The sequence below is a fragment of the Cyprinodon variegatus genome, unplaced genomic scaffold (assembly GCF_000732505.1).
Source record: "Cyprinodon variegatus isolate N-32 unplaced genomic scaffold, C_variegatus-1.0 Scaffold5, whole genome shotgun sequence".
NCBI lineage: Eukaryota > Metazoa > Chordata > Actinopteri > Cyprinodontiformes > Cyprinodontidae > Cyprinodon > Cyprinodon variegatus.
In genome coordinates this window covers 2119235-2146382 of record NW_015150458.1, presented here as the reverse complement: position 1 = coordinate 2146382, position 27148 = coordinate 2119235, and the positions used below count along the sequence as shown (strand labels likewise).

Here is a 27148-nt window from a genome sequence, read left to right as displayed (position 1 = left end):
TGTAGCTCCAGGAACTAATGGAATGTGAAAGAGACAGACGGGCTTCTCGTCTGAAAAACACTGCCCTCTCTCCACACACGTGTGTATATGCATACATGTGTGTGTGGGTGCTTGTTTCATACACATGTCTGCTGTCGACTTCCATCGCAGCGAATTTAAAATAAAGCGTTTTCGAAAAGAGGTGAGACAGAAGACAGAGAATGAATAAGTCCAACAGTTTGGTCTTTGGTTTTTGCACATTGAAATCTTTGAGCTGCTCTCTGTATGGGTTAATCCCGCAACTCTTTCACTTTCTCCCTCCCTAGTTCTGCAGAGAGAGACTGAAAGGTCTAAAAGGGTGTTTACAATTCACTAATCTGACTTCAAAACCGGCTTAACTCTGGGAGACATCAAAGGTGTGCGCGTGATGGCCCCACTTATCCCAGTAAGAGGGGGATGTATGATAGACTGGAAACATGGAGAGAGCCTAGGGAAGAAAAAAAAAGACAAAATAGATATTTTTTAAGATCTTGTGATGTTGTCTCGGTTAATTAAGTAAAAAAATGTTCCAGACTTATGATAAGGCTTATACACTTGGAACACCTCAAGAGGTGTCCACAAAATAACTAAAGGAAATAGGTTTAAAAATAGCTCTGTCAACTAATTTACCTTATTTATCTATGTATTGTTTGGGTTGTTTTTTTCAAGCATTTTATTGTTTAGAATTATCAAATCAATTTCAATACCAGACATTGATAATCTGGATAAAAACAAGAAACAACTGCTTGTTTGGATAATGATTTTACTAAAAACCAGGAAACCCATTGAATTAGAGGTCAACCCCACCTGTTAAATCTTTAAATAACCTTCATGGCTGGCTTTTGTTGAAAATTAATTAGTGGCCTAATTACCTGCAGACCTGATGAAACAAGAATGACTTACAGAGGACCTGCCGGACAAAATCAAGTATATTAAAAGATCTCAGAAGTACACAGTACCACCCGAGAGTACATTAGAATCAAAGTCTCTCACATACTATTCTGAATGAGCAACAGCGAGAGTCTTTCTCCACAAGAGAATATATAATGCAGATGTGAATCTTCCCTACCAAAAATAATCTAGCTGCTCATTACCAACTCATCCAGGAGGTCACAAGCACTGCAGGCCTTAGAGTGAAAGCTGTAGCCTGATTCAGGGTCTAAATGGCTTGTTGATACTGATGAAAACATTAATCATTTTCTCTAGAAGGAATTCCTGAAGGAAGTTATTAGGAATAGAAAATATTAGGCTCTGAAGAAGTTTGTTTATGCATCACCACAATCATATGAAACACACCAGGAAATTCAAATATGAAAAACAACACTGTTTTTTGTTTATTTTTGGGGCTTTTTAAGTCCAAAATGTGATGCTATATTGCTGCAGGGACTTAAACCTGAAGTTAATTCTATAAAACCTCTCTAAGGGATTGAATAAAAAATTAATAAATTGAAAATTCCTCCATAGAAATACAATAGAATCCGTTTCTGTAAACCTGACAGCAACTGTTGCTACCAATTGCGGCGTAACTCATTTTAGATTAACAAAAAGCCAGATTGTTTTGGATATAGATACCCTATTCAAATTAAGGCATTTATTATGTACATGTTTTATTTGTTTGTTTTTACTTGTATGTTCTTATTCTGAAATTACCTATTTTGTTTTGTCGTGATCAGAAACATCAAAATATAAAAAATAAAAAATAAAACAGAAAAAAATTAGCAAATTTAGGGTTGAAAATTCATTTTACTGCACTGTCAGTTCCGTTTTAAATTTTAAACCAGTAATGAATGCATCTGAATCCTATCAAAGTAACTTAGAATAGAAGGTCATCCAATATAGCAACCCCTAGCTTTCATAAACATATTCATTAAGAACTGATAGCTGGATTTCCAAATGCAGTTCCAGAATGTGAACGGGAGAAGTCTTTGTCCTGGTGAGGCTAACTAATGAGCAAAATCTCATTTAAACAAGACTTCCATGAATATCTGCACAGGAGAGAACGCAGGCAAGGTAAAATTAGCCCTGTAATAAATGAAGATTGTGGGAATACATCTGGCATTAATTGTCCTCCAAAGGTCACGCTTCATTAAATTACCATTAAAGAGTTTGACAAAATATATTTAGTGCTCACTGAGGTGTGCCAGCTTTGTGAGGGAAAATGTATAAATAACTGTAATAACTACAGCTGTGTTTCTAAAAACCTATTAATACAGGACGGGAAGCAGGAGTCTATTCTGTGGAGACGTTATCAAGGGATTTGAGCTATTAACAGATGTATTTTTCCCCCTCCTTGAACACGTAGAAATGATGCAAATTATAATAAATTGTCACGTAATGAACAGTGTGCCCAAAAAAGCCGAGGTTTCAATGTGATGGAGATGAGCTGATGTCTGTGGTTCTATTATTTATTCAGTGTGTGTTTGCTGAATACATCTCCCTGCAAAGTTCTTTTGTGATTTTAAGTTTGTCCCACATTCCCTCTGAGATACCAGGGAGCGACATGCGAGTCTGCCTCAAGCAAACATCTGCTCACACATGTACACACATGTAGAAAGCTACACAGGCTGACGTCGGTGCCTGGACATTTTACAACACAAAAGAGGGAGATTATATATAAAAAAAAAAAACATCCTGGGAAGAAAATGGTGCAAATAAGGGTTTATATGATAATAAAGTGTGCTTTTGATTAAGGATAAAAAAGAGAAATATAAGGAAACAAAATGTACATTGTATGTATGTGTGTGCATGTGTATGGGTGTGTGTGAAAGAGAGGCAAAGTAACATAAGACTTGCGTGGACAGAGACTGATTCCCCCAGGTGCATGTTGGGTAAGTCTTCAATAATCTGGAGTGACAAGGAACAGAAGGAGCCGATTTCTCCTCATGTCATATCCTCTTTCGCTTCTCGCTTCCTGCTTCTTGTCAACAGGACTTTAAACTGGTGTTTGTTAAATTGGATGTCAGGTTCAAGAGAGGACTTTTTTTTTTTTTTTTGCATCCAGTGCTTGTCTGTTAGCGTGCATGAATGTGCTGTCATTTGAATGTGGTAACGGGCTGTCTCCTGACATTAAAAGGTCCAGGTCAAACAATCCAACACTGTGGAAATTGATCTATATACAAGATTATCCAAACCAAAACCTTTAGTGTAAAACTACAGATTGCAAAATAATATATCCTCTATTACTCTAGCTGTGGTCATAGAAAACTATCACTGCCCCGAACTGGAAAGCCCTCAAGCCTTGAGTTGTTCAGCAGCAGGTCTATCCTGCCTTTCCAGGGAGCCTCAGATGAGTCTGGAGCCCCTGGACATCTCTGTTAATCAGCCATCCTTAAATAAGCACTTTCTAAATGACCTTAGAAAGACAGAAGCAAGAGGCAGACAAGTCACAGAGTCAAACAAGGCCCCCAGGCCTTGAACCAATTTAAAAAACCAATTTGATTTCTTTCCTAAATATTCTCATAGATACACACATATCCATATATGACTGTGTGCAAGAAAGAGTGTAGATCCTCAGACAACCAGCTCCTCGACATAAACAGCAAAGGTCATCCCCTGTCTGAGTCAGTGTATGTTATTGTTCCATTAGTGTGTGTGATTTTGTTTTGACTATCAGTGCTACAACTGAAGAAATGATTGACCTTTGACTGAAAAAAACACAAGATCACATCACAGCCATAGTCAGAGCTTTCTTTTTTCTTTCAAATTATAAAGAATAATTATAGAAGCTAAAAACACATGCAAGAAAATAAAAGAACTAAAACCATAATTTAAAGCTTTAATGTTTGCATATTCTTTTAAAGAGACAGCTAGGAAGGTTGAAACAATACAAAAAGTAATTTTTTTTCTTATTTGCATTTCAATAACTGGCAGACTTCAAAATCTGTTGATGTGCAGCACATTATGTACTTTTGTGTTTAGATAATACACCTAAATAGATTTCAGCTTTATGGATCCACATTGATTTGGGCTTTACAAGTTTAGCAAAGATTGTTGATCAAAAAGCAGTCCATCACACAGCCACTGTCACCGTCGGTGGAAGGTAAGTCACAAAAGTTCTATGCTAAAGGAAGTGGTTTTTCCAAGGTGTTGGATTCAAGCATGCATGTTCAAAGCAGTGACTCACTAGAGCTAAAAAGTCTTAGACTTAGACTTAAACTTACGTAGACCACTTTTATTGTCATTTTGTATACACAGAGTGTACACAAAGAGAAATTTCCTTTAGTACAGCTTTTTAGACAGTAAATAAACATTTCCATTCCATAAAGTCCAGCGGTGATCAATTGTAAGCAGCGTGGGAGAAAAAACATGGTGCAAAAAAAAGCATGGTTATGGAAGTTCAGAGCATTAATATACAGTGTATGGTGCAAATATGCAGTACTTTTGGTCTGGTGTTATGAGTGTGATGCAGAGTTTGTGACATGATTTAGAGATTTTTTTAATGGTAAATGGTAAATGGCATGTACCTCTATAGCGCCTTTATTTAAGTCAGGAGACTTGACCAAAGCGCTTTACACTACATCCATTGTTTACATTTTTTATTATTCAGTTGGAACCAAAATCTAAAAATTAAAAAAAACACAAATAACATATTTGGTACACAAACCCATTACAAGGAAATTACATATAAGTTTGAACTGAATCACATTTTTTTATGGTGGAAAAAAAATATAAATAGAAGTGCATAGTGAGCACTGAGATCAGTTAAGGTATGTAAATACTTAACTAAACTATAGTATACACTGACAGCTGTACTAGAATTTCACTAGCTAGTTATTGCCTTTTGACACATAAACAAAGGGCCACACATACAATCACAGACACATACACCAGATGGCCACTCCCCCCTCACCTTGTTGGGTCCCTGTGGCAACAGGTCAAAACAGGTCCCACCTGAACGCTCCATATCTGGTTCACAGGTGAGTCCTCTCTATTCCATAAAAAAAAGAAAAAAAAATTGCCCTATCACACATCTCTGTCTCTGACTGCTAATGAGAGCAGGTCACCGTGTGCTGGGGTTACTTCTGCAGGGCAGATGGGATTCAGTGGCTGACCCAGCTGATGTAGCCACTATGCAGCCAGAAATGTGGTTTTGTTTTGATGTAAAACTCATGCAGGTGCTTACAATCAGCTAAAATATCTTAAATCTGATTTTCTAGTGAAATGCTTGTTCGTAGATGTACTGCAATGGAGCAGTGGCCTCGAATGCTTTTACTATTGGCCTCTATTATAGTATAACAGCAGTGACAGCAGTTCTGTTGTCTTGCGCCTCCTAATACCTCTAGGTGGCAGTATTGTCATATCAACATTTCTTAAAGTGGCCTCTCTGCTCAAGCATACACATCTCTGAATAAAAACTCTTCTTATTCACTGTGAAATACTACTTATACTGCAGACAGGTGATAATTTACCTTAGTTACACTCAAAACTGTGCATAATACTAATATCTGCAGAAAATATTTCACATCTCAGGAGTTCACTAATTACTATTCTGAAAACATGTGATCCGGTACAAATGGCCAGTTTGTTGTGTTTTTTTAAAAATGTCTATAGCTTCAATTGAACAATAACATTATTCCGGTGTTGTTGTTTTTTGTTGATGATTAATGTTCTTTGAATTAAACTTGATGACTCACCACACCGTCAAACACAACCCAAGGTGGGAAAACATATAAATCTGATGATCAGATGCAGGGTGGTATAAAGGTGAGGGTACAGGGTTAGCTTGTTGGGGCAATATAAATAATAATAAAAAATACTTAGAAATCACTTTTTTATTGTTTCACTACATCATATATAAAATTATGTTGGAGATTTGCATAAAGGAGAACCTTGATTTTTTGCACAAATGAGAACCAAACAGTCAGGGTCAATATTGTGTCCTGGAACTGAGTCAAGCGAGTGTAGGGCACTCTGGGCTGACATGCCACTATTTAAAAAGCAAAATGAAATGTATGTTTATCTATATGTAGGCATTTAAGCCTGCAGGGTGGCAAGTGCATTAATGAGCAACTGACAGTAACAAGTTTCTCAGCTCTTTGCCATTTCTCCTCTCTGCTTGGGGATTGTGTTATTTCCTGCATCAGTTGACACAAGTCCTTAACAGACTATCTTGTTATAACTCTGAAAAGGTCATCTCTATGTTTCCAGGCCTCTATGGTATGCAATGATATAACACAGTAGAAGTAGAAGCAGAGCAAAAGCTCAATTTCAAAGTGTGCATGCATACAGGCTCCAGCGCAGCTCTTAATGCCATTCTCTCCTTCCTGCAGGATTGTAGGTGCAACTGAACTCCCCAGCAGAACGCCGCTCTGACAGCTAACAATGCCCTATGTCACAGTGTGCGCTGATTGTCTTATCTGCCCATTTATCACAGATGATTTGGACCCAGCCTTGCCTGAAACCTGTGTTCAGATCTTGTTCGGGTGACTTGGAATAGGCAATGCTGAAACCGTTGAGCTTTTTTCAAATAGGGGATCCATTGCAAATGCATTCAAGGTTATTCTAACACACATAGATACTTAATGCATTTTCTGACTGTATTTCACCGGTCTGAGATAATCATGACAATTAGCCTGACACTATTGAATGGAAAGGGGCAGGACCATAAATATTAGGCTCCACACACCATGTCTCCTAACCAATGTACAGATCTCCTCCCTCAGATCGTCTGAAGCCTTTTCTCCCATGAACTAGAAGAAATGCATGAGTGTGCAGGAAAGGGTTGCTGTCCACACAAGCTGTTTGCACATAAACCAGCACTGATGTCTTCTGTCAGCCCTCATTTCAGTAAACACTGATGTCTTTGTGAGGAAGCGGAGTGACAGATGCATGATTGAGGTACTTAAATACAGAAACTACCAGCGACCGTCCCCTTTCTGAATCTCCCAGGGATGCTTCATTTTATATCCTGACAATGTATGCTTGGCCGCTCGCCTATCTACTATTTTATTCTCCTTTAATTGTTGCAGGACACTTTATCCAATATTTAATGCTAATTGTGCACTAATTTTATCAGACTAAGACAAACATAAAAAAAAAATCATCCCAGGATGCAAAACATACATGTTTGATTCTGAGAGGCAGGAGTTTTGTTACCTTTCTAAAAACGCTGCTTCAGGAACAAATCGACTAAAGGTCCGTAGAAGGAAAACATTAAATATGCATCCAGATCTTCTGCTTGGGCAAGTGGACTGAATTTGTATAAATGGCTAAAGTGTTGCAGCGACGGCATGCAACTAGATTGAGAACTCATTACAAAATCTGCTCCACTGGCTATTAACACCAACAAGGAAACTTACCATGACCCTCAACACATGCCAAGGTTAAATTGAGGGTAAAAAAGTGTACATTTATGTGCATGAGGGTGAATCAGAGTACACGTGGAGCTCAATAAAATAATTATTATACACAATAATTAGGTAATAAAATATAGATGACATATGTATAATATACGTATAGATTCATAATACTTTTTATAATAGTTTTGAAGGGAATGGCTTTGAGCTAGTAAAAAGAAATTTAAATAGTGCATAAGCACAATAAAGATATTTTTTTTTTTACACAGAATTGTCAGTTTACTGAAAGGAAGGCCTGTTTACTGTATAGACCATTTATTTACATTTATTACTTCAGGATTCATTTTTGAGCAATACACTGTGCAAGCAATTAGCCTATAGGAAGTCTGTATTGCTTAAATAGTGGCTTTCAGATTGTCTGCATTGGTGACTTCACCCTTTGATCCAATCATTAAAAACTCTTCTGACATTCTCTCTGACATTAAGTTCAGACAGGTGTATCAACTGATGAAGTTCAATAGTGTCATTAAATTTCCAATAAATCTCAGCTTGGATATGTATGTTATTTTTTTATTCATTTATTGTTATTATGTATTCATTTATTTATTTCTTTATGTGATCTGTTAGTCTGCTCAAAATGGGTTGACTGAAATAAAAGGCTTATTAATGTCCCCTTCAATAAAAAATAAAAATGAAATACAAATTTTCCTGTAACGATCACACACCGAACAGAGTGCAAAGGTTACATCACGTCAGTATCACATGGTGAAGAAGCAAGATGAGCATTTCAATACATAACAGAGCAGCTGTATTTGTTACAGATGTTTGCAGGATAAAACAGAAATAATTAAAGAATCAGTTGCTATTCCAAAATTAAATAAGCAAATAATCAGTAATAAAAATACTTTTTCATACTTCCCAGGCACATTAGGTCCCCTTACATAAATAGTGTAATTAGTGATATATAAATCAAAAATAGAAAGCAAAAGCAGAAAATTAACCAGTGAAATAAAATAGGACTATTGTGACCAATTAGAGTGAAAATGCTTGCTTTTACAGATGAGTGCCAGTGTTTCAGATGTCAGGAGGGAAAGCATTCCAGAGGTGAGGAGAAGATCAGTGAAAGGCCCTAAATCCCATAGTGCTCAGAGGAGCAGGAGGCACAGTAAGGATGAGAGAGGAAGCTGATCTACAGGAATGTGAAGCAGAAGGAGAGTGGTGATTGACGGCCCTAAATGTATCGAGCAGGATTTTGAATTTTTGGCAATATCTGATTGGGATTCAGTGCATCTGTTAAAGTACAGGTTAAATGTGACAGCTGAAGAGATAACAAGGCTGACATTGTTCTTTACCAGAGTAGATAGAAACCTTTCCTCCACAGGGAGCATTGAGAGCTCTATAATTCCCTGATCTACTACCTCATTTTTCTTGAATTTCTGGATATAGATTCTTCCTTCTTTAGCAAAAGACTTTTGTAACTTACAATCCTTATTGAAGGTACCAGTGTCTACAGCCTCTCCCTTGATTTTAAGAATCTTAGATTTTCTTTGGTTATTTCTTATTAGTGTGATGTTAAATTAGCATTTTTTCTTTTTTCTGTTTCTTATGGCTCACTCTAATTGGCAGATTTTGGAGGGTGTCGATGACAATCTGCACATCCTTCATCCAGTTAGTGACCTTCCCTATGATTGGTCAGCTAAAACATGAATGTATTACAAGACACTTCTTTTTCCCTTTTCATTTCTTGTTTTCATTTGTTTTATGCGATATTCTAATTTTCATGTAAACTGTAATCCAGTTTTCGTTTAGCTGTGAGCCATAATTCTCAAAATCCCAGACCCTTGAAATATCTGATCCTGTTAAGATTGAAGCTATGTATATTTAAGTTTTTTTTGTTAACAGAATGCCTGAATTAAATAAATAAACCTGCCAGCATTGCGATTTATTGAGATGTATTTGTATGCAGTGGCGGGTGGCCAATATAGGGGGCACCGCCCCACTCACCTAATGACCTTGATTAACACATAAAAAACAAATAAAATTTAAATATTGTGAAATATATCAATATATTTTTTAGATGTGCAAGATAAATATTTAATCTTTTATAAGTGAAGATGTTTTGTTTGTTGTTGGATTGGTGACAGGGCGCCAATAGACTCTTGTTAAAAGTTGTACATGCGCAGTAGCTCCTCTGCAAAACAACAAATAGGACCATCCTGGGGCGCAGCTCTCCAGCGCCCAGAAATGAAACCATTATTATTTGCTCGCAACTTCTCGTCAAGGCGCTGACGCCACAGCCGTCTGTTATTAAGTGCAGCCGATTACCCGGTTCATATGATTATTTAGTAACAAGGCTTGGCTAACTGCATGCAGCGAGGCTAAAGCTTTATTCTGCTTTTCCTGCCTCATTTTTCAAATGACAGGATCTGACCCAGCATGGATTAAGACAGGTATGATTGATTTAAAGCACTTTTTATAAAAAAAAATTTTGTTGTTGTTGGTATTCATGTAAATATATAGGTGTGATACCTTAGTATATGTTTGATTGTTTTTTGGTATATGTCTATTTTGAAGTTATAATCCCCCCTTGGAGAAAACTTCACCGGCTGCCATTGCTTGTATGTGTTTAGTAGGACAGTTTATGGATCATCATAGTGTGGTCAAGTAAAGGGTTGACACAAACTGACAGTTTGGATTGTAGAGTGAGTGAGGAGGTTCAGGTGTCATGGCATACATAAGGCAAACAAAGCAGCTCTATAGTTTCTCACCAGGGACACTTCTCTCTGTACTTATCACACTGACTGCCCACATTAGACAACAATGCTGCTGATAAAAGCATCACCATTTATCCAGATGGCTCTTTAATGGAGGAAAATCATATGTGGGATAATATTAGTCACTCACTTCAAACTACAGCCGTCTGCACAGTTATGCGGCCTGCCTCGGATTTTCTCTCCTGACGGCCGGCTGAACAGCTGATCCATTAGGATCTAGGAAAGAAAAGAAATCATGCAGATTTTATGGACTAAGTCAAGAGGCTCCTCACACCCACAGCTGCGGTTTGTCAGATGAACAAAATGTAATAAACCCGTCTGTGACACCTGAACATGCTTTCATTCTTTCCTTCACTGTTTCCTGGTATTTTCTCTCTATCTCTGTCTCCCACACCTGCGTAAGTGAAGGATTTACTTGTATTACACATAGCACATTGAACATGTCAATCACTGCGCCGTGCAGGTGTCTGTATGTCATCTGCATTCCTTTGGTAATTATCCGTGTGCCAGAAATACTCTCAGGCATGTTGCTTCAGACGCTAAAGTGGAGACAAACGTCATGACAGGCTCTTCCATCATTTACATGCCAGAATCACTTAGTTTTCAATTAACATGAGCAAATGACTAATGCTGAGCCTTTTAAAAATCATTTAGAATTTATACCTCAATTATTCATCATTCAGCAGAGCATCTTACCTTCCTCAAATTAACTCCAAGAAGAACAATGACACATTTTAGGAGTGAAAACATACAATGATACACTGTTAATGTCCTCTTGGTTTATAATGTTTCCAATGCAAGTTTGTGAATCTGAAAAACTAAAGCAAATTTAACCTTTTTTTCAAACAATGTGATTTAGGCTATAAGTATGTAGAGATGAAGACAAAGGTAGAGAGAGATACAGCTGTTGCAATGTCTGTTTACTCCTCAGTGTCCCATCTGTAAAGATTCTGTCCACAGACACCTCATACAGGGTGAGGGGACCCCTATTCATCTCCTCCCAAATGGGATAGCATCCTCCAGGGGAGAGGGGTGACACAGTTACTGCCAAGGCGATGGGGAAGTCCTTCTGCTGATAATAGCAGTCGACGGGGGGAACAACCTCAGCAGGCACGGGGCCAGACAACTGTCAATCACTACACCTCTCTTTTTTTTCACTTTTTAGACACTGCTGCTCTCCTTCTACACTTGTCCCTTTCTCCAACCCCCCCCCCAATTCACAGCGTGCTCTCTAAAAGATAATCGTGGACTAAATCAACAGCCTGGAGGTCCTTACAGTGAAGGTAATGGGCTCAGTGCTCAGCCAAAGAACTGAAGATGAGCATTTCTTCCAGATGTGCTACTGTGAACAATAATAGGGGGAATCATAGCTTCATCTAATTGTGGATCTCTATGGATAAGAAAGAATAAATCCAAAAAGTTTACATTTTTCCCGACAGTGCATTTGACAGAAATATAACAACTGTTGATCCTCTATTAGCTTCCTAATTAGTAATTAGCAAACAGATAATTACACAACTGTGTAATGGCATGAATCATTGTTATGAGTAATTCATTTTTCAGTTTGTTTAATTTGATTGGCACCACAAAAAAAAAGAAAGAAAAAGCTGTGTGCAAAGAAACAAAACAGGCTGGGGTACTCTACGCTGCAAATGCCAAAAGAGATGACAAAATGTCAGAGGAAACAAATATTAGTTTTGTCTACTTATCCAAAAAAAAAAGCTTGCATCCTGTGTGAGAAATGTAATGACCCCAAAAACCCCAAACAATTATCCGAGCCTCATTTGGCGGCAACGGCTGTCTCAAAGTTTTGGTTTAACTCAGATGGAGTCTTTTTACATGCAGAGGGATTCAGTCCTCTCTGCTTTTCAGAATTGTTTGAATTCAGCCAGAGTGGAGATTTTTTAAGCATAACTGGCCTATTAAGGGTGATGAGACACACCGTTAATTATATTAAGGTCCAGACTTTGACTAGGCAACACCAAAACTTTCATTCACTTTCTCTTTGGTGGACCTGGTGTGGAATTTTGGATCATTTTCCTGCTGAGCATTCAAAGTTTATCAAAGATTAATGCAATAAACTGACGACCCAATGTTGTCTGCGATGACTTTCTGCAAGAGTTCATGGTTCCATTAATGTCAACCGGCCTTCCAGGTTCTGAAGCAGCAACATTATCACCACACTTTTTGATTGCATACGATATTCATTTATCAAAATTCCGAAATGCCTGAAGATCATAACAGAGTGAGGCGCAGTGCAAATTTGGTGAAACAGGTCACAAACTTTTAAAAATGTTTACTTTTCACCTGCTCATACTAAAGTTACAAAATGTTTTCTTTATATCAGTGCTTTTCAGAGAATTTGAAACCAGTATTTGTTGTGTTTTTTTTTTTGTTTTTTTTTTTGGTAATAAGGACTTTTCTTTCCTTTGTTGTTGCTGAATCATTGAAACCTTACATTAAATAAGGCAAAAATGTCCGCAGTGTTTTGGTGTTGTTTTTTTCTCTCTCAGCTTTTAAAGCATAGTACTTTTTGGGAGACTTGACATTCCTGCAAAGGTTCCTCTCTGTGTCGTTTGATGGTATTCAATTTCATTGTGGTTAGTTGGCATACTATAGTGATCCTTTCAAATAGCTTTTCTGTTTTGCTGTTTGGATCATGGCAGGATGTCAAGTGTTATACTTAAAAAAAGAACCCAATGGAAACACATTTTTGAATTTACATTGGTCATTTTAGTCTAATAATAAAAATATATTTCATAATGTTCAAAATTCTATTTAAAAAAAAAAAACTAGAGTACAAATGTGTTTTAAAACCACTGTAATGATAGCGTACATAAGTTTGCTTCAGCACTTTTAATGTCCCTATTTTATTACTATCTTATACACTGCTTTTCACACATAAAAGAGATTTCTTCTTTTAGGGAAGTAAACAGATCGATATAAATAGACTGAACTGAGTTAAATAAATATCAATATTGAATTTTATTAAGACTGAAGTTCAGAAACAGGATTTTATTAGAATACTGTATAGATATTGCACTCATCTCGGGAAAACAACAGAACTGGTTTGATAAATGTTGATTGTCTCCATAAGGCCTGAGGCTGTCAGAACATTTCAACTAAACAGACTCTGAGAAACGGTGTATAAATAAAATTACCTGAGTTTGTTTTCATTGTTTTGCATTATACTGAGGATTTGAAGTTTTCACTAGAAAGAGGGTCATGTTTTTATTGTTATTAAAGTATAAAAAAATACTTGCAATTGAAAACCTTTATGACATGATACCTTGCATAAACTTACTGACTTCTTTCCCATCCATTGAAGCTTGTTGATAAAATGAGAGCTGTCACATTTGCTCTGTAAAAGTGGGAGAGGTAACGCCATGCTGATGCTGCAAGCTGCCTATTAATGAGGCATCACTCCATCAGGGACGGTTGGTTATGACAACTACCAGAGGCATTTCAGTGTGTTTTGTTTATCCCAACTCTATCTCCCTCTGTGTTTGTGTATGATTGGGTATCTCAAAAGTTGTGACCCTAAGCCAACCCAAAAAAATGCAAATGTGTAAGATATGTTTTAATTGTTTAGCCTAAGGTGCATTTGTTATGATGGACATGGAAATATTAATGGAAAGAAGTAGAGAAGAATAATTAGGGCATTATTAAGGGACAGCATATGCAAACTCTTTAAAAATCTGCATATATTGTAGAGAAGGAACATCTGAGATCTGCTGCATTTAAAGGTTAGGGACACTAAATATAATGCTGCTGGTGTTGCTGGGTAATGACGTTAAATCATGTTCACAGGTATTTGTCTATGATATAGTCTCCTTCAAGTAGGAGAAAATGTGGAAGAGTCCTGATTTATTTCTCTTGGGACATTAAATGCATAGACTGCATTTTTTTTTTATCACATCTTAGGAGATATTCAACCATGCACTGGGATGATGGCAACTCTTGCAACTAAAGCAGCATTATATTTCGTGTTCCTAACCTAATTATTCTTCTCTACTTCATCCCTTTAATATTTTGATGCTTATGGCGAATGCACCTTAGGCAAAAACAATTCAAACAAATCTTACAAATTTGCATGTTTCAGTGTTGCTTAGGGTCACAAATTTTCAGATACCCAATCACACACAAAGACAGAGGAAGATTTCTAAGTGAGAGAACTTGTAAAATAGCAGGGTGCTCAAATATTTATTTTCCACACTATATAATTTGTATATTCAGGTTGCTACACTATTAAGTGAGACTGTTCAAATGTCCTACCAGTTTCCCGACATTTGAACATCAACCAAAACACTGAGTTTACCATTAGCTTTTTCATCTGCCTGCGCAAAATCTAATTTCTCATCACTTATGGTTCATATGGACCTAATCTAGGGACCTAGTTTTTTTTTTTCTTTTACAGTCCATTTTAATTTCAATAGTTGTAGAGAGAGGGACAAGTCAGATAATTTAACATCCAGATAAAACAGGAATATTCAGTGCATGCAATTACTTGGCAACATGGAGTTTTATTTATCAGGAAATAGTAAAAGCAAGAATTACAGTATTATGCCAAAACTACTTTGTTTTATTTGCCTTTTCCCATTGATATCCCATCAACTCTGTACATGCAAGTGCTGTGAAGAACACATTTTAACCAAACTGTAATAAGTTTATTGGTATCGTGGAGGATTTTCTCAAATTTTTTAAAAGACTTTTTAAAAAAATGAATACGCACAACCCCATACCCGCTCCTGACAGAGAGCGCCTATTAAACATGTGCCAGAGCATGCATGAGTCCATTTCTCCTTGTTCACCCTCTCTGTCAAATGTGCTTTTTGCATCGCTCATACAAGCTTACTTTCAAAAGAAAATGTGCAATTTTTTCACTATGTCAGACTAAGCACCAGTAAGTGAAAATGAGGATGAGCACGTAGGATAGCCTTACGTAAACATATCACCAGAGTGAGTGACAATGAGGAGGACCACTTATTGGAATGCTCCACCTGGAAATAAAAAATCCTCTATACCTTTAGGTACAATTAGTATATGTGAAAATTATTGAAATGTATGCTTTGTTCCACTTATTGGGATGATCCACCCAGAAAAAGAACATCCTCCACTATACATTTAAGCTTCTTTGCATATTAGATGTGCAAATATTATCTTGCTGAAAATCTCTTTTATTTTATTTCCTATTGGTTCCTGTTCTTTGGTCCCTTTTCATAAATTCAGGGCCCCAAGAGAAATGTGGTCAGTTTGCTTTCTCACAGCACTTCAGCTGACACTACCAAGAACTCATTTTACAAAGTGCTTGGCATCAACAGAACTAACACAGCATTTTTCTCTTGCACAATGGATTCCCAAAACCCACTAAAACTTCCATAATGACCAAGTCGCTCTTTCTGTGGCTGTGAACGATGTTTGGCTTTCACTTTCACTGATATTGCCCCCTCCTCCTGGTCTCTCCTTTCAAGTCCATCCATTTTACAAAGTGAAAACAGCAACAAAAACACAAACAAAAAGCTCCCCTACAAAGCTCTAGCACGCACAGCCAAACCCGACATTCTAATTAGTTTTAAAAGTAATTGCTTGAAATGATTAGTTGAGTTGGGCCACTTTTCTTTGTTAACTCTGAATTGGAAATATAATTGTGGCGGACAGTAATTGGCCGGCGATGGACTGTTGGTTATTGTAGTCTGTTGTGGCCGCCTGCATCATTACCACATCTTGGACACAATTCAGCTTTTGAACTAGAGTGACCAAAGAGAAACACAAACACACACGCACGCAATGCTCTGATTCCCGATGCCAGTTCTCCATCTCCTCTCAGGTTCATGCCTCGCTCCAAGGATCTAAGTTGTTATCCATTCTGGCTCTCTTTTATTCCCCACTTCTATCCTCCCTTTATTTGACCCTTCTATTCTTTATCTTTGGTAAAATGGACTTCCTGTCACAGTAACAGAGAGAAAGAGGCTGCAAGCCCTAATTAACCTAGAAGAAGCTTTGGTTTTTGAGACTTTCATGGATTAAGAGTCACCAAAACTGAGAAGGTGGCAAGAAATTCCTCTAAATCATAAGCAAGTTCAACCTTCCACACATCTGCCATTCCTGTCTATGTTTGTGAGGTTTCTTTGTGTATGCACTGGCTGTTATTGCCTGGATCACTCTCTCCCTGTTTATGTTTATTGCTGGAGTTTTCTTTGCTAAATTATCTGGAAGCAGAATGGCCCATATCAGCTAACCAGGCAGAAATTGGATCATTCAGAAACTGGGATTTAGGACATGCCAGGGGGACCACATATGCAGACAGACAAGCTCACATAGAAAACAACACGCGTACTGTACTGTACCTTAATCTTGCTGACTCACCAGCACACTGACTCTGTGTAATTGACTGAAGAGCAGACAGCGGTTTACAAAGCAGCAAGATGCTTTAAGAATTAAGGTTAAGCTTTGCAATTATCTATTGGCTTGTTATGAGATTTCATAAACATTACAAAAGATTTTTTGTGGGTTCAGCAGATCTAGCTATATCAAGTTCTTATCATTGCCAGACCTTAATCAGTATTAGAAATTACTCAGACAAAACCTAAATGGCAAAATTAAGTTGTCTGAAAGACTGCAAAATAGCAACAAGACCACAATTTCACAACTGATGGCAAACAGTTACTGATTTTCATCAGACGGGCAAATCCAAACGAAGCACCTAATTGACGTCAATTAGGGGATGTTGCCTTAATTGGTTCTGGCCTGTACTTTTGTCATGCCCCGAAATTGACATACAGACCAGCCCACTGGTTCACTGGCCCTAGAACATGAATAGAGGTAGATTAGCCTACAGTTAAATGACTCCTCACACCCCCACCAAGGACTGTTGTCCCAGCTGCCCTCTGGGAAGAGGCTTCGAAGCATTTGATGCAGGTCAAACAGAATCCAGGACAGCTTCTTCCCCACTGTGATTAGACTGCTGAATATTGTATAAAATGGGTTTAAAAAGCGCTGAATGTTGGAAAACTGTAAATCATATACCAGTCTTATGTTTACATTTGATCACCAGGTCTACATTTTATCACTGCTGCACTTTAGAAATTAAAATGTCTTGAGAGCAGAACTGAATGAAATTTCATTTTGTATACACTCTGTGTACAAATTGACAATTAAGTCTGACTAAGTCTAAGAATGCTGGAGCACATAGTGCGAAGAAGTCACCAACTTTGTGCAGAGTCAATCACTACACACCGCCAAACTCCATGTGGCCTTTAGATTTGCTTTAGAACATTGAGCAGAGAGCTTCATGGACTAGTTTTCCATGGTCAAGCAACTGCATCGAAGCCATACCTCACCAAGTAAAATGCAAAGCCTTGGATGCTGTGGTGTAAAGCAAACCGCCACTGGACTCCAGAGCAGTGGAGAGCTGTTCTCTGGAGGAATGAATGATGCTTCTCCATCTGGAAATCTGACGAGCAAGTGTAGGTTTGGTGGTTGCCAGGTGAACTGAACTTGTCTGACTGCATTGTACAAAGTGTAAGGTTTGGTAAAGGGGACTACGGTGTGAGGTTGTTTTTCAGGAGCTGGTCTTGGCCACTTAGTCCCAGTGAAAGGAGCTCTAAATGCTATAGCAACACAAGATTGGACTATTCCATCCTCCCAACTTTGTTTGGAGCTGGCCCCTTTTTCTTCCAACATGACTCTCCACCAGTGCACAAAGCATGGTCAATAAAGACATGGATGGCAGGGTCTGGTGTAGATGACAATGACTGCCTTGCACAGACTCCTGACCTCCAGCAAATAGAACACCTTTAGGATGAATTAGAGCCAGGCCTTCTTGTCCAACATCAGAGTGTGGCCTTATAAATGCACTCCTGGAAGAATGGTCAAAAATTCCCATAAACACGCTACTGAGCAATGAGAAGAGCCTTTCCAGAAGAGTTGAAGTTGTTTTAGCTGTAAAGTGTGGACTGAAATCAGATTGAAACCCTATGGATTAGGAATGTACTGTCACTTAAGCTCATACATGATTTAAGACAGGTGGGTGAATACTTTTAACAATATAGTGTAAATGCAACCCTGAGAGGTTTCTCAACAAACATCGATTCAAGAACTTGGGTACGCTTCACAATTAAAAGACTGAACTTGGAGTCAGAAAATGTAAAGACAAATCCTAAACATGATCACTCCTAATTGGCATAAGAAGTATGTTATTTATAATAAATCATATCTGAAAGACTGGATGAAGAGAGGAGAGCCACAGATCCACATTGCTTGAAGTCCAATTCAAGGTTTCAACAATCTGTGATGATTTAGGGTATCTTGTCATCTGCTGGTTTTAGGACATTGTGTTCTTCTTTTAGAGCACCCCTTGCTTCCTTGTGCCTAAAAGCTTAATGGAAATGCTGATTTAATATTCTAGCAATACTTGGAGCCTGCCCACACAGCCAAAGGTACCAAAATATTCAATGACTATAGCGCCACTGTGCTTAATAGACCAGCAAAACCACCTGATCTGAATCCCACAGATAATTTATGTGGCATTGTGAAGAGGAAGTTGAAGGACACCAGACCCAACAATGCAGACCTAAAGGCTGCCATATCAGAGGTAAACACAGAAACCAAATAGAGGCCAATGTTAGAAACCCTTAGACTTAGTGTCCTGTCAGCATTTGATTCAGACAAAATCTACTGTTTAACATTACTTGTATGAAGTTGTCTCACCAATAAACGAAAACCTGCAAACTTTAGAGATCTTAGTAGTTTCTGTTCTTTTTCCCAGCTCTTTGATTAGTCAACTGTGAGTATCGACAGCCTGGCGTGTGTGATCATCACAACAAACTGACAGTAGGGAGCTCGATAGCCATCCCACCCAGCCTCCAATACCATCTGTCTAGTATGGATCTCTGGAGGTTGACGCCTGTTGGTTTGGGAGAAGTACACACCAGCAGCCTCAAGGGCTGGCAGAGAAGAGTCGGAGGAGGTGTGCCTGCTGGAATTGAAGTTGTTCAGTCATCTACACATGCAGAAAACTGTGAGTAGTAGGGTATATGAGCTCCTTTTCATGATCTCTATCACCCCCTCCCCTCCCACATAGGACACAGTGATCAAACACAACTGTGATGTCTTAATTAAGAAGTACTAACAGCCTTGATTAAAAGGCAGGAATGAAAGGATCCATCAGTGAAAGAGGCAATTCCCTGTCGGCCACAGGCAACATAAGTAGATGGAAGACCAAAGCATGTGAAGAGAAAGCAATGGAAGAAATTTGGACACAACAATAGACCAGAAATATGCAAGTGAAAGTGGATTGATGCGTGATTGACTTCATGCAGAACATTGACATAACTTTACAAAAACATCTCATAAGTAACAGTTGTGATAAAGGAAAATCAGGTTTTCATTAGTAACCCCCTGATTGTGAATCTTTGGATATGAGATATTTTTCATTTTGTAGGTAGTATAAGAAGGGGGATGAGATTTTAGAGTAATACTGCTGCATTTGATCTAAGTTTGCGTTTTGTTCCCATTCTCCAACATTAATATAGAAATTAACAAACCAGTCTATAACCAGTGACAGACTTTCCTTTGTAATGCACACTCTCATCTTCAGCAGTTAATGCACAGAACAACCTTCAGTGGCTGACGGCAGGCCAAAGCAGATGTAAGCAGGACAATCAAAAAAGAGCTTGCAAAATAATATAATTTTAAAAAGTCATTTTTAAATCAGCAGACATAAGGAGAACAAAAAATGTTCCTTTTTTTTCAATCCTTCACAGATGCTCAGAAATGCAGAATAACAGAAGACATAAAAAAAAAACACCTAAATCAGTTCACTGAAGTTAGTTTTCAATAAAAAAAAAAATGACAACTGGTTTCTACCCTGGTTTAGCAGGGGTATGTTATCTAGGGGAAACAACAAAAATTGGCACATGCCAAACTTGTTGAGGTGAAAATTGCTACAATATAATAAATTGGAAAATAAACCCAAAACAATAAACCCCCTGCTCTCTCAGTAAAAAAGAAACAGAGTCATTTATGGAGTCACTAAAAGCAAGAACATATTTAAGGTAACCCTTATGCTTTAAGACATTTAATTGAACATGCAAAGGTGAATAAATGTTCAAAATTAGATTTACATCTGGTTTTGCTTCAAAGGTAAACTTCCAAATTATGAAGGCAAAAGCAAACTCTTCTGCTTTTAGATATTTACCATGATTGATTGATTCTTTTTTTTACTAATCTAACAATGGAGAAATGTACTCTTTACATTGGCTCAATAGTAAAAAATACGAAGGTACCAAAAGGAGGAAAAGGTGCATGGAGGTATATACAGTATATATATAACAACTGAGGTGTCTTATTTAACAGGATTAATATACAAGGTTATTGCACAGGGTATTAAATGGGTATTTATATGGAATGGTATACATTTAGTTATTGCACTTGGTATCAAATATAAAAAACAGGCTATTGCCCAGGGTATTAAATAGTCAACACAGATGTTGATACAGTCAGTCTCTTAAATGTTGATCATATATATTTAACTGAAAGGTTGGTCCATAAGCTTCAGCTGTTACTTTTTTCTTTCAATATCTGTCAGTTTGATAACATCCTATTAGATGAACTGACATACCATGTAACAAAAAACAATTGTTACCTATACACTTAAGCAAAGTAATATGCTAAACTTAAATTTAAAAAATACTTTACTAACCCAACAAGGAAATAAAATTTTGTTGTAGAATTGATTTATATGTTGTGCTGATGGACAGCACTGTTCAGGATCTTGTCTTTGTTTACTACTATCATAATAAAAGAGGATGTTTGATCATTTCAACTTTTGATTCATTGTGTTAGATTTCGTTTGCTATGTGGCATTATTTTTCAGTATCAAATATGCATGATGTTAACATTTAACTTTGCTTAGCTATGATTATTCCTAAAATGAACTTACTCGATTTTTATGAGCCAAAAAAAGAGAAATTGATCCGATTTGCTCAATTTTGGCTGAAACCAGTGAGTGAATGACAATAACTCCACAACCTGACAAGTATAGGGACAGTAAAACACACTTGGACCATTGCAGATCAACCTTTACCTAATCACTGATGCCTGACCACCACTGTGTTAACAGTTAAAAACAATGATCTCTGCCTGTATGCTATTGTTTGAAAACCCAATAGATTTTTAATTCTCATTTTCCAGTGTAATACAGCATTTACATTTTGTTAATAAAAAAGGGCATTTTATTTAAGCTACAAAAAAGGTAAACATTTCATTAGTGGGTTTTTAATTCTATTGGTTATTAGTATTATTGCCTCACAGCTGAAAGAGAACAGTTTTAAATCTCATAATCAGACATTCAGAAGTTTTGTTGCGTCCCCTCAGCTGTATGGGTTTCTTTCAGCATTAAAAAAAAATAAATAAATAAATAAATTATATATATATCTATATATATATAAATGTTAACTAAAAGAAAGCAAAACAATTATACAGTAAATGGGATTACTTTAACATGATGAAGAAGCTCTTAAGTCTAACAGATACATCATTGAGTATTTATTTTACCCATAATGTGGAGCGACATGAGATTGCAACAGTTTTCTTCTGTCCCCGTTGTGTTTCACACAGGCAGCAGACACACCTCAGCCTCACTGACAGCCCACAGCCTGACTGCATGCTGCTGCATAGCTCAGCACAGCTGTCTGTTGTCTGTTTCTTCTGAGGTCTACTCACTCCTTCATCACTCATTTTGTGCCCACTCAGCATGGGGGTCATCTATACCTCAATCATTTCCTTGGAACTTTGGTTCAACTCCTATTTTGCAAAGAATTATGTGATTTTGATTAAAACTATCTGTTTAAACAATTACATACTGGGGAACATCCTGGGGGAAAGAATGATCCCAATAGACATGAGGGGATGTGAATCTCCAATTTCCAGATTTTACCCATGCTAACTTTCCTCAAATTATAAACAGCGTTCTAATCCTCTTGGAAGAAAATTATAATAGTATACAGTCCTGGCTCTCTCTATAATATAGAAGCATATTTAAAGGGGCATGCTGAGATTACTTCTGTCAGCATTTCAGCTAAACAGCAGAACCATGTTGACACACAACAGATGAATGTAAAACCTTGAGAGGAAAGATGTGCTTGAAGCAAATCCCTAAAAAAAATGTTTTTCATAAACACACTCTCATATTATCTTGAGTGTCTCCCCCAGCAGGCACAATCACACTCAGGCAGATAATTCAGTGTCACAGAGAGAGAGCCTTGTCCATGACCCTCTGGTCCCCTCCAGACAGATGAAGCAGCTGGACAGGGACCCACGGCTGCCCAGAACTTACTTCCCTCGGGGAGCTCAAAGAGAAGAGTCTCCTCTCTGACTCGGAGGATGACCAGCTGAGCTCAGTAGGCCAACGCTGTGCTATGTCCCCATGCCCAGGAAGGTCTAAGCAGGAGGAGCAAGACTTGCAAATGTGTAGCAGTACAGTGATTTGTTTTTTCTCACTTAACCAGCTTAGTTTTACCAACTCATATTTGTCAATTTTCACAATAAAAGAACAATTTTAAAGGAAAAAATAAAAATATCTTGGTTATACACATATAAAAATACATTCAGCTAACTTAAAACATACTCTGTAATGTCATAAATGCATATAGTATGTGCAATTTCAAGCGCGACTTTTGTTTGTACTTTGGCTTAAATTAATTGGCAAAAGAGACAAATCAAATGCAGGAAAACATTTAAGTAAATCAAATAATATTACAAAGCTGGAGATATTTTGTTATGAGTGTAAAGTCCAACAGTTTTTTCCAGTAGCAAGAGAGAATTATTTAAGTACATATCAATATTGCATAGTTTCGACTGCCTTTGCTGCTCTAATGAAATATTAAGCAGTCAGGAACTTTGTGTTTCATCATAATGCCAAGATAGAGTAGACCTGAACACATGACGTGATTTTATAAGAGGTATTGTTTTGTAGAAAAGCAAGCACAGCATTTTTGCATAACTATGGTAGAAAAGGCTTATTTTACATTTCAAATTAATATCTTCTGTTATGCTTTACACTTGGTGTAAAGCATAGTGCATGTTTGTTGCACGCCTTAGATTAGAATTTGCAGACTGCAATGTTTAAACACTGCTCAAGCATTGCTCTATATACAGTTCTGTAAGGCAAGCTCCGGATGACAAAAGGCTCTAAGCAGCTCTATTAATCAAGTAGGTATAAAGTGTTTGGTTTTTTTTTTTTCTAAATAGAGAGGAAAAGAAAACCTGCAATTAAAATGTCCGACAGTAATGAAGCAAAAAAAAAAAAAAAGACTTCAGGGATATTGAACAAATAGTTGTTTTATTTAAAAAAAAAAATGATTCAGACTAAGTACAGGAAAAGAAACAATTGGATGTGTCAATCTGAGTCTGAGTCACTCTGAGCTTTAATGATGCGTTTGGTTGGGCTTTCACTCAGAGTGCCGAAGCTACGTAGCGGCCAAAGCTGTGAAGGGAAAAAAAAGATGCAGAATAACAAGGAGTTAAAGCATAAATAAGACTTTGTTAATACAAACATAAAACCACTATAGGAAAAAAAACAACACTTTATTTCACATCTTGGACACACTCTTCAATAAAGCTTGTAATGATGCATTTGACCTCATTAAAAATATTGTTATTTCATCAGCTGTCATAGCAGGGCCTCCAGTGGAGTGCTGCCATCCAATCAGATGGACAGAAGGTTGCCTGACCTATTTCCAGGGTCATGCTTGTGATGACATCTTGTGACATGACAACATAGCAGAATGGAAAGCTAGACAATATGCTGTCCAGGCTTTAGCCAATCAAACACACTTGTTTCAAACTTCCAACTGACTATAATTTTTGATTAGCACTTGGTCATAATGGAGGGATTTATCGGAGAGCAAAATGGCGAACCTCCAAACACAATACCATTTTCTCAACCCAGATAAGGCATACATTTACCTTAAAAGCTTTTTTTCCCCTTTTTTTTATTGTAAATAGCATGCTTTGCACGTTACCTTTAAGCAAACACGACCTCGGATTAGGGCATAAGGAATTGGGCCATAGTTCCTAGAGTCAGTGGAATTCATATGGTTATCCCCTTCCAGCCATACATGCCCCAATGGAACCTAAGAAAACATGTAACACACAAAACATGGACAAAAACGATTTTCAGTTATACTTGCCTAAAGTAAACAAGGAAAGCAACTCCTCAGGAAACAGCATAGAAAAGTGAGTTACTCTACTATTTACAAAAACTCTATCCAAACCCCACCCCTTTCATCCTAAAGAATCCCCTCAGCTATCCCTCCCTCCTCACGTATCTTAACGTCAACATGATCTCTCTTTATTACCACACTTTTGTAGGAGAAGGGTCATGGGTAACAAACGGGATTGGGGAAGGAGACTTAAAAGAACTTCAAAAAGGGTCATTAGGCTGTTGGCTGAGATTTGCACCCCTCTAACCCAAGGAGTGCAAAGCCAGAGAGAGGCCTGGGATGTATGGACAGAGGGAAAAAGAGGGAGAGAACTAAGCTGCGGCTAGCAGCAGCGTCCAAGGGTCTCCACCGCGGTCCGACCTGCCAGTGGGGCAGTCATCCAAGCGAGCTCTAATTCACAGTGACACCAATTATGATTAATCTCATCACTTTAGGAGAGTAGGCTTGTCAAGGCCCTAATTAAGTGTGCTGTCCCCCTATATGTGCAGACAGGATCAACAACACATTATATTGTCATAATGGGCATCACAATCCGGGAATCTATTTTTGCATTGCCTAACTTTTAACTGTAAAAGTCCTCTGGAAGAAAGCAAATAACTTGGAAAAAGGAAACAGGAAACTAGCAAGGGGATGATGTCATGCCTCTTCCTGTGCTTCCTCTCCTTCCCATTACTCTGGTTTCTGATTACTGCCCTGTCTTAATGCAGGATGCTGCGTTTCATTTCATATTTGATAATTGAGACAGATGATGTGACATAATCACAAGCCACTGACACGTTGACCTAACATGAGGTAAACAACTCGCTGACTAACAACGACTCAAATGAATATCATTAAAGTAGTCATCTGAGAACCATATGTCAACATGCTGGATTCTCACCATTACACCTCATTAACATGGTAACATATGCTGGCTCCCAAGCACCAGAAAAGAAACGCCACTGTTTGTCATCTGCCAAATCATCATTGGACTCTTTTTGTTCTGTTTTTACATTTCTATTAAAAAAAACACCCAATACTGTTAATCCTATGGAAATAAGTGCTTGATTAGCAGTCATCAAGTGCCTCTCCGAAATGTATCTTTTAAATAGTTCAAGAAATTCAAACAATTGGAAAGGCATGACAGATTGGTTAGAGCTCATGCATATGATGAGTAATATTATGTAAACCAAGACAAATTAAAGTATTAATTGCAGACTCCCTCCACAATGTGTCCATAAGTTCCCCAGGTTTGTTTCCAAGACTAAGGAAATATTAACACAAGCAGCTAATTTTAATGGCAGCAACAACATTTTGCACTGAGGTGTCTAAAGGTGTGCAGCTTAAGGGAAATTTTCAGATACGGCACCAGAACTAGGCCTTTTTTGGAGCAGCGTAGCAGCACAGAATGCAGAATTAACTTAATTAAGCCAGGATGTATGGAAAACCTCAAAATAATTCCTTATCTTAGTTTTTGAAACACTTTTCAAAATCCTGCAGTGAGCCAATAGCTAAAAAAAAGAAAATTTCCCCCCATAAGTAAAGGAACATTTTTGGTTTCAAACCCTCCCCTGTAATGAATGAACACTTTTTGGGGGGGTTAGAAACAAACAATGTATATGAGAAGTAAATCCAAACTGCTGAATAAAACAAAAAAGAAAATGTTTTACAAAGATTAAATCTGACCAATAAAGCTACCTACGGTAGACCCTCTGATATCAGGCGGTCATTACATGTTATTCTAAACATAAAAACACACGTCAGATCACAGAATAGTCTATAATATTGGCCTATTTTTAATTAGAGGCATTTCCTCCACCTTAAGGCTCATCTTACTTTATACAGATCCCTATTTGAACCTCATCTAACCAATTGTAATAATACTGGCTGTGATACCAATTCAAGTTACCTTCTAAGCCTAAAAAGTCTACAAAAGAGCTTTTCTTGTAATTACAGTCCCAGAAAGAAATCTATCTTTAAGGGTAAGAATGGGAAGTTTAAATTAGTTTGAATGTGTCATGTAAGGGTCACAAATATGGCATGAACTTAGTGAATATAATTAAAAAGTCCTAGTCCGTGCCCTTTAACAAAAAGAAATCTAACTGGAGTTGTCTGAAAAGTATAATGGAAATTTTGTCCATTTGATGGATTATTTATTGATAGCTATTAATGTCCATTAATGTCTGCTTTAATAATACTTTGATGTGTCCTTATATTTCTCACTGATTACTTCAGAAATGTAAAGATTGTTGTCTTTTTGTTGCATGTAAAAATAGAAACAGGTTAGGTATAGTAGGTAAAAATAGGTTTAAATGAGTAATTACATGGATGTTTGCTGTTTTTAAAATGTCAATTTGCCTAGTTTATAAGCTATGGTCTGCTTCAAGGTTATTCCAATTAAAAAAATGTATTCTATCTGAACTGTATGGATGGTTTTGATGTATCCTGTCTTTTCGTGATAAATTTAGTTAGTTAATTACCCCTTGAAGTAGCATTCATGACCTTCAGACAGAGCAAACTAGAGTGCATTTAAAATGTTCCACTCTTGTCTCATTATTATCCTTGTTTTTTCCTTGAGTCTAACACGGATCATTTGTGTAACGATAAAAGGCAAGACTGTTCTGTGCAGTGTTGGATTTTTGGGACACAGGGGTTTGTACAGTTAGCGGATACTATTCCGAGAAAAGCACTAAGGCTCTACAGGTACAGTAATTGTCCGAAAATATACAAATATGGGCAAACCACTGTACAGAAGGGTGCATTCATACTATTATGGTCTGACTTAATGGACAACACCTTGTCTTCTTTATCAACTATTCATCTAATTATTTCAACACATGGACTAATTAAAGGACTT

General features: G+C 37.4%; 1 protein-coding gene across 2 annotated transcripts in view; it reads right to left on the bottom strand.

The window, feature by feature from the left end:
• Positions 1–23418: 23418 nt before the first annotated feature.
• Positions 23419–27148, bottom strand: part of immp1l (inner mitochondrial membrane peptidase subunit 1) — a 49838-nt gene continuing 46108 nt past the window's right edge. For both annotated transcript variants that reach the window (XM_015374169.1, XM_015374179.1), the window contains exons 5-6: positions 24112–24222; positions 23419–23573 (exon numbers count right to left, since the gene is read on the bottom strand). In XM_015374169.1, the coding sequence (XP_015229655.1) occupies positions 23487–23573; positions 24112–24222 (198 nt within the window). In that variant the 3' untranslated portion in view covers positions 23419–23486. The remainder of the gene's footprint in view (positions 23574–24111; positions 24223–27148) is intronic.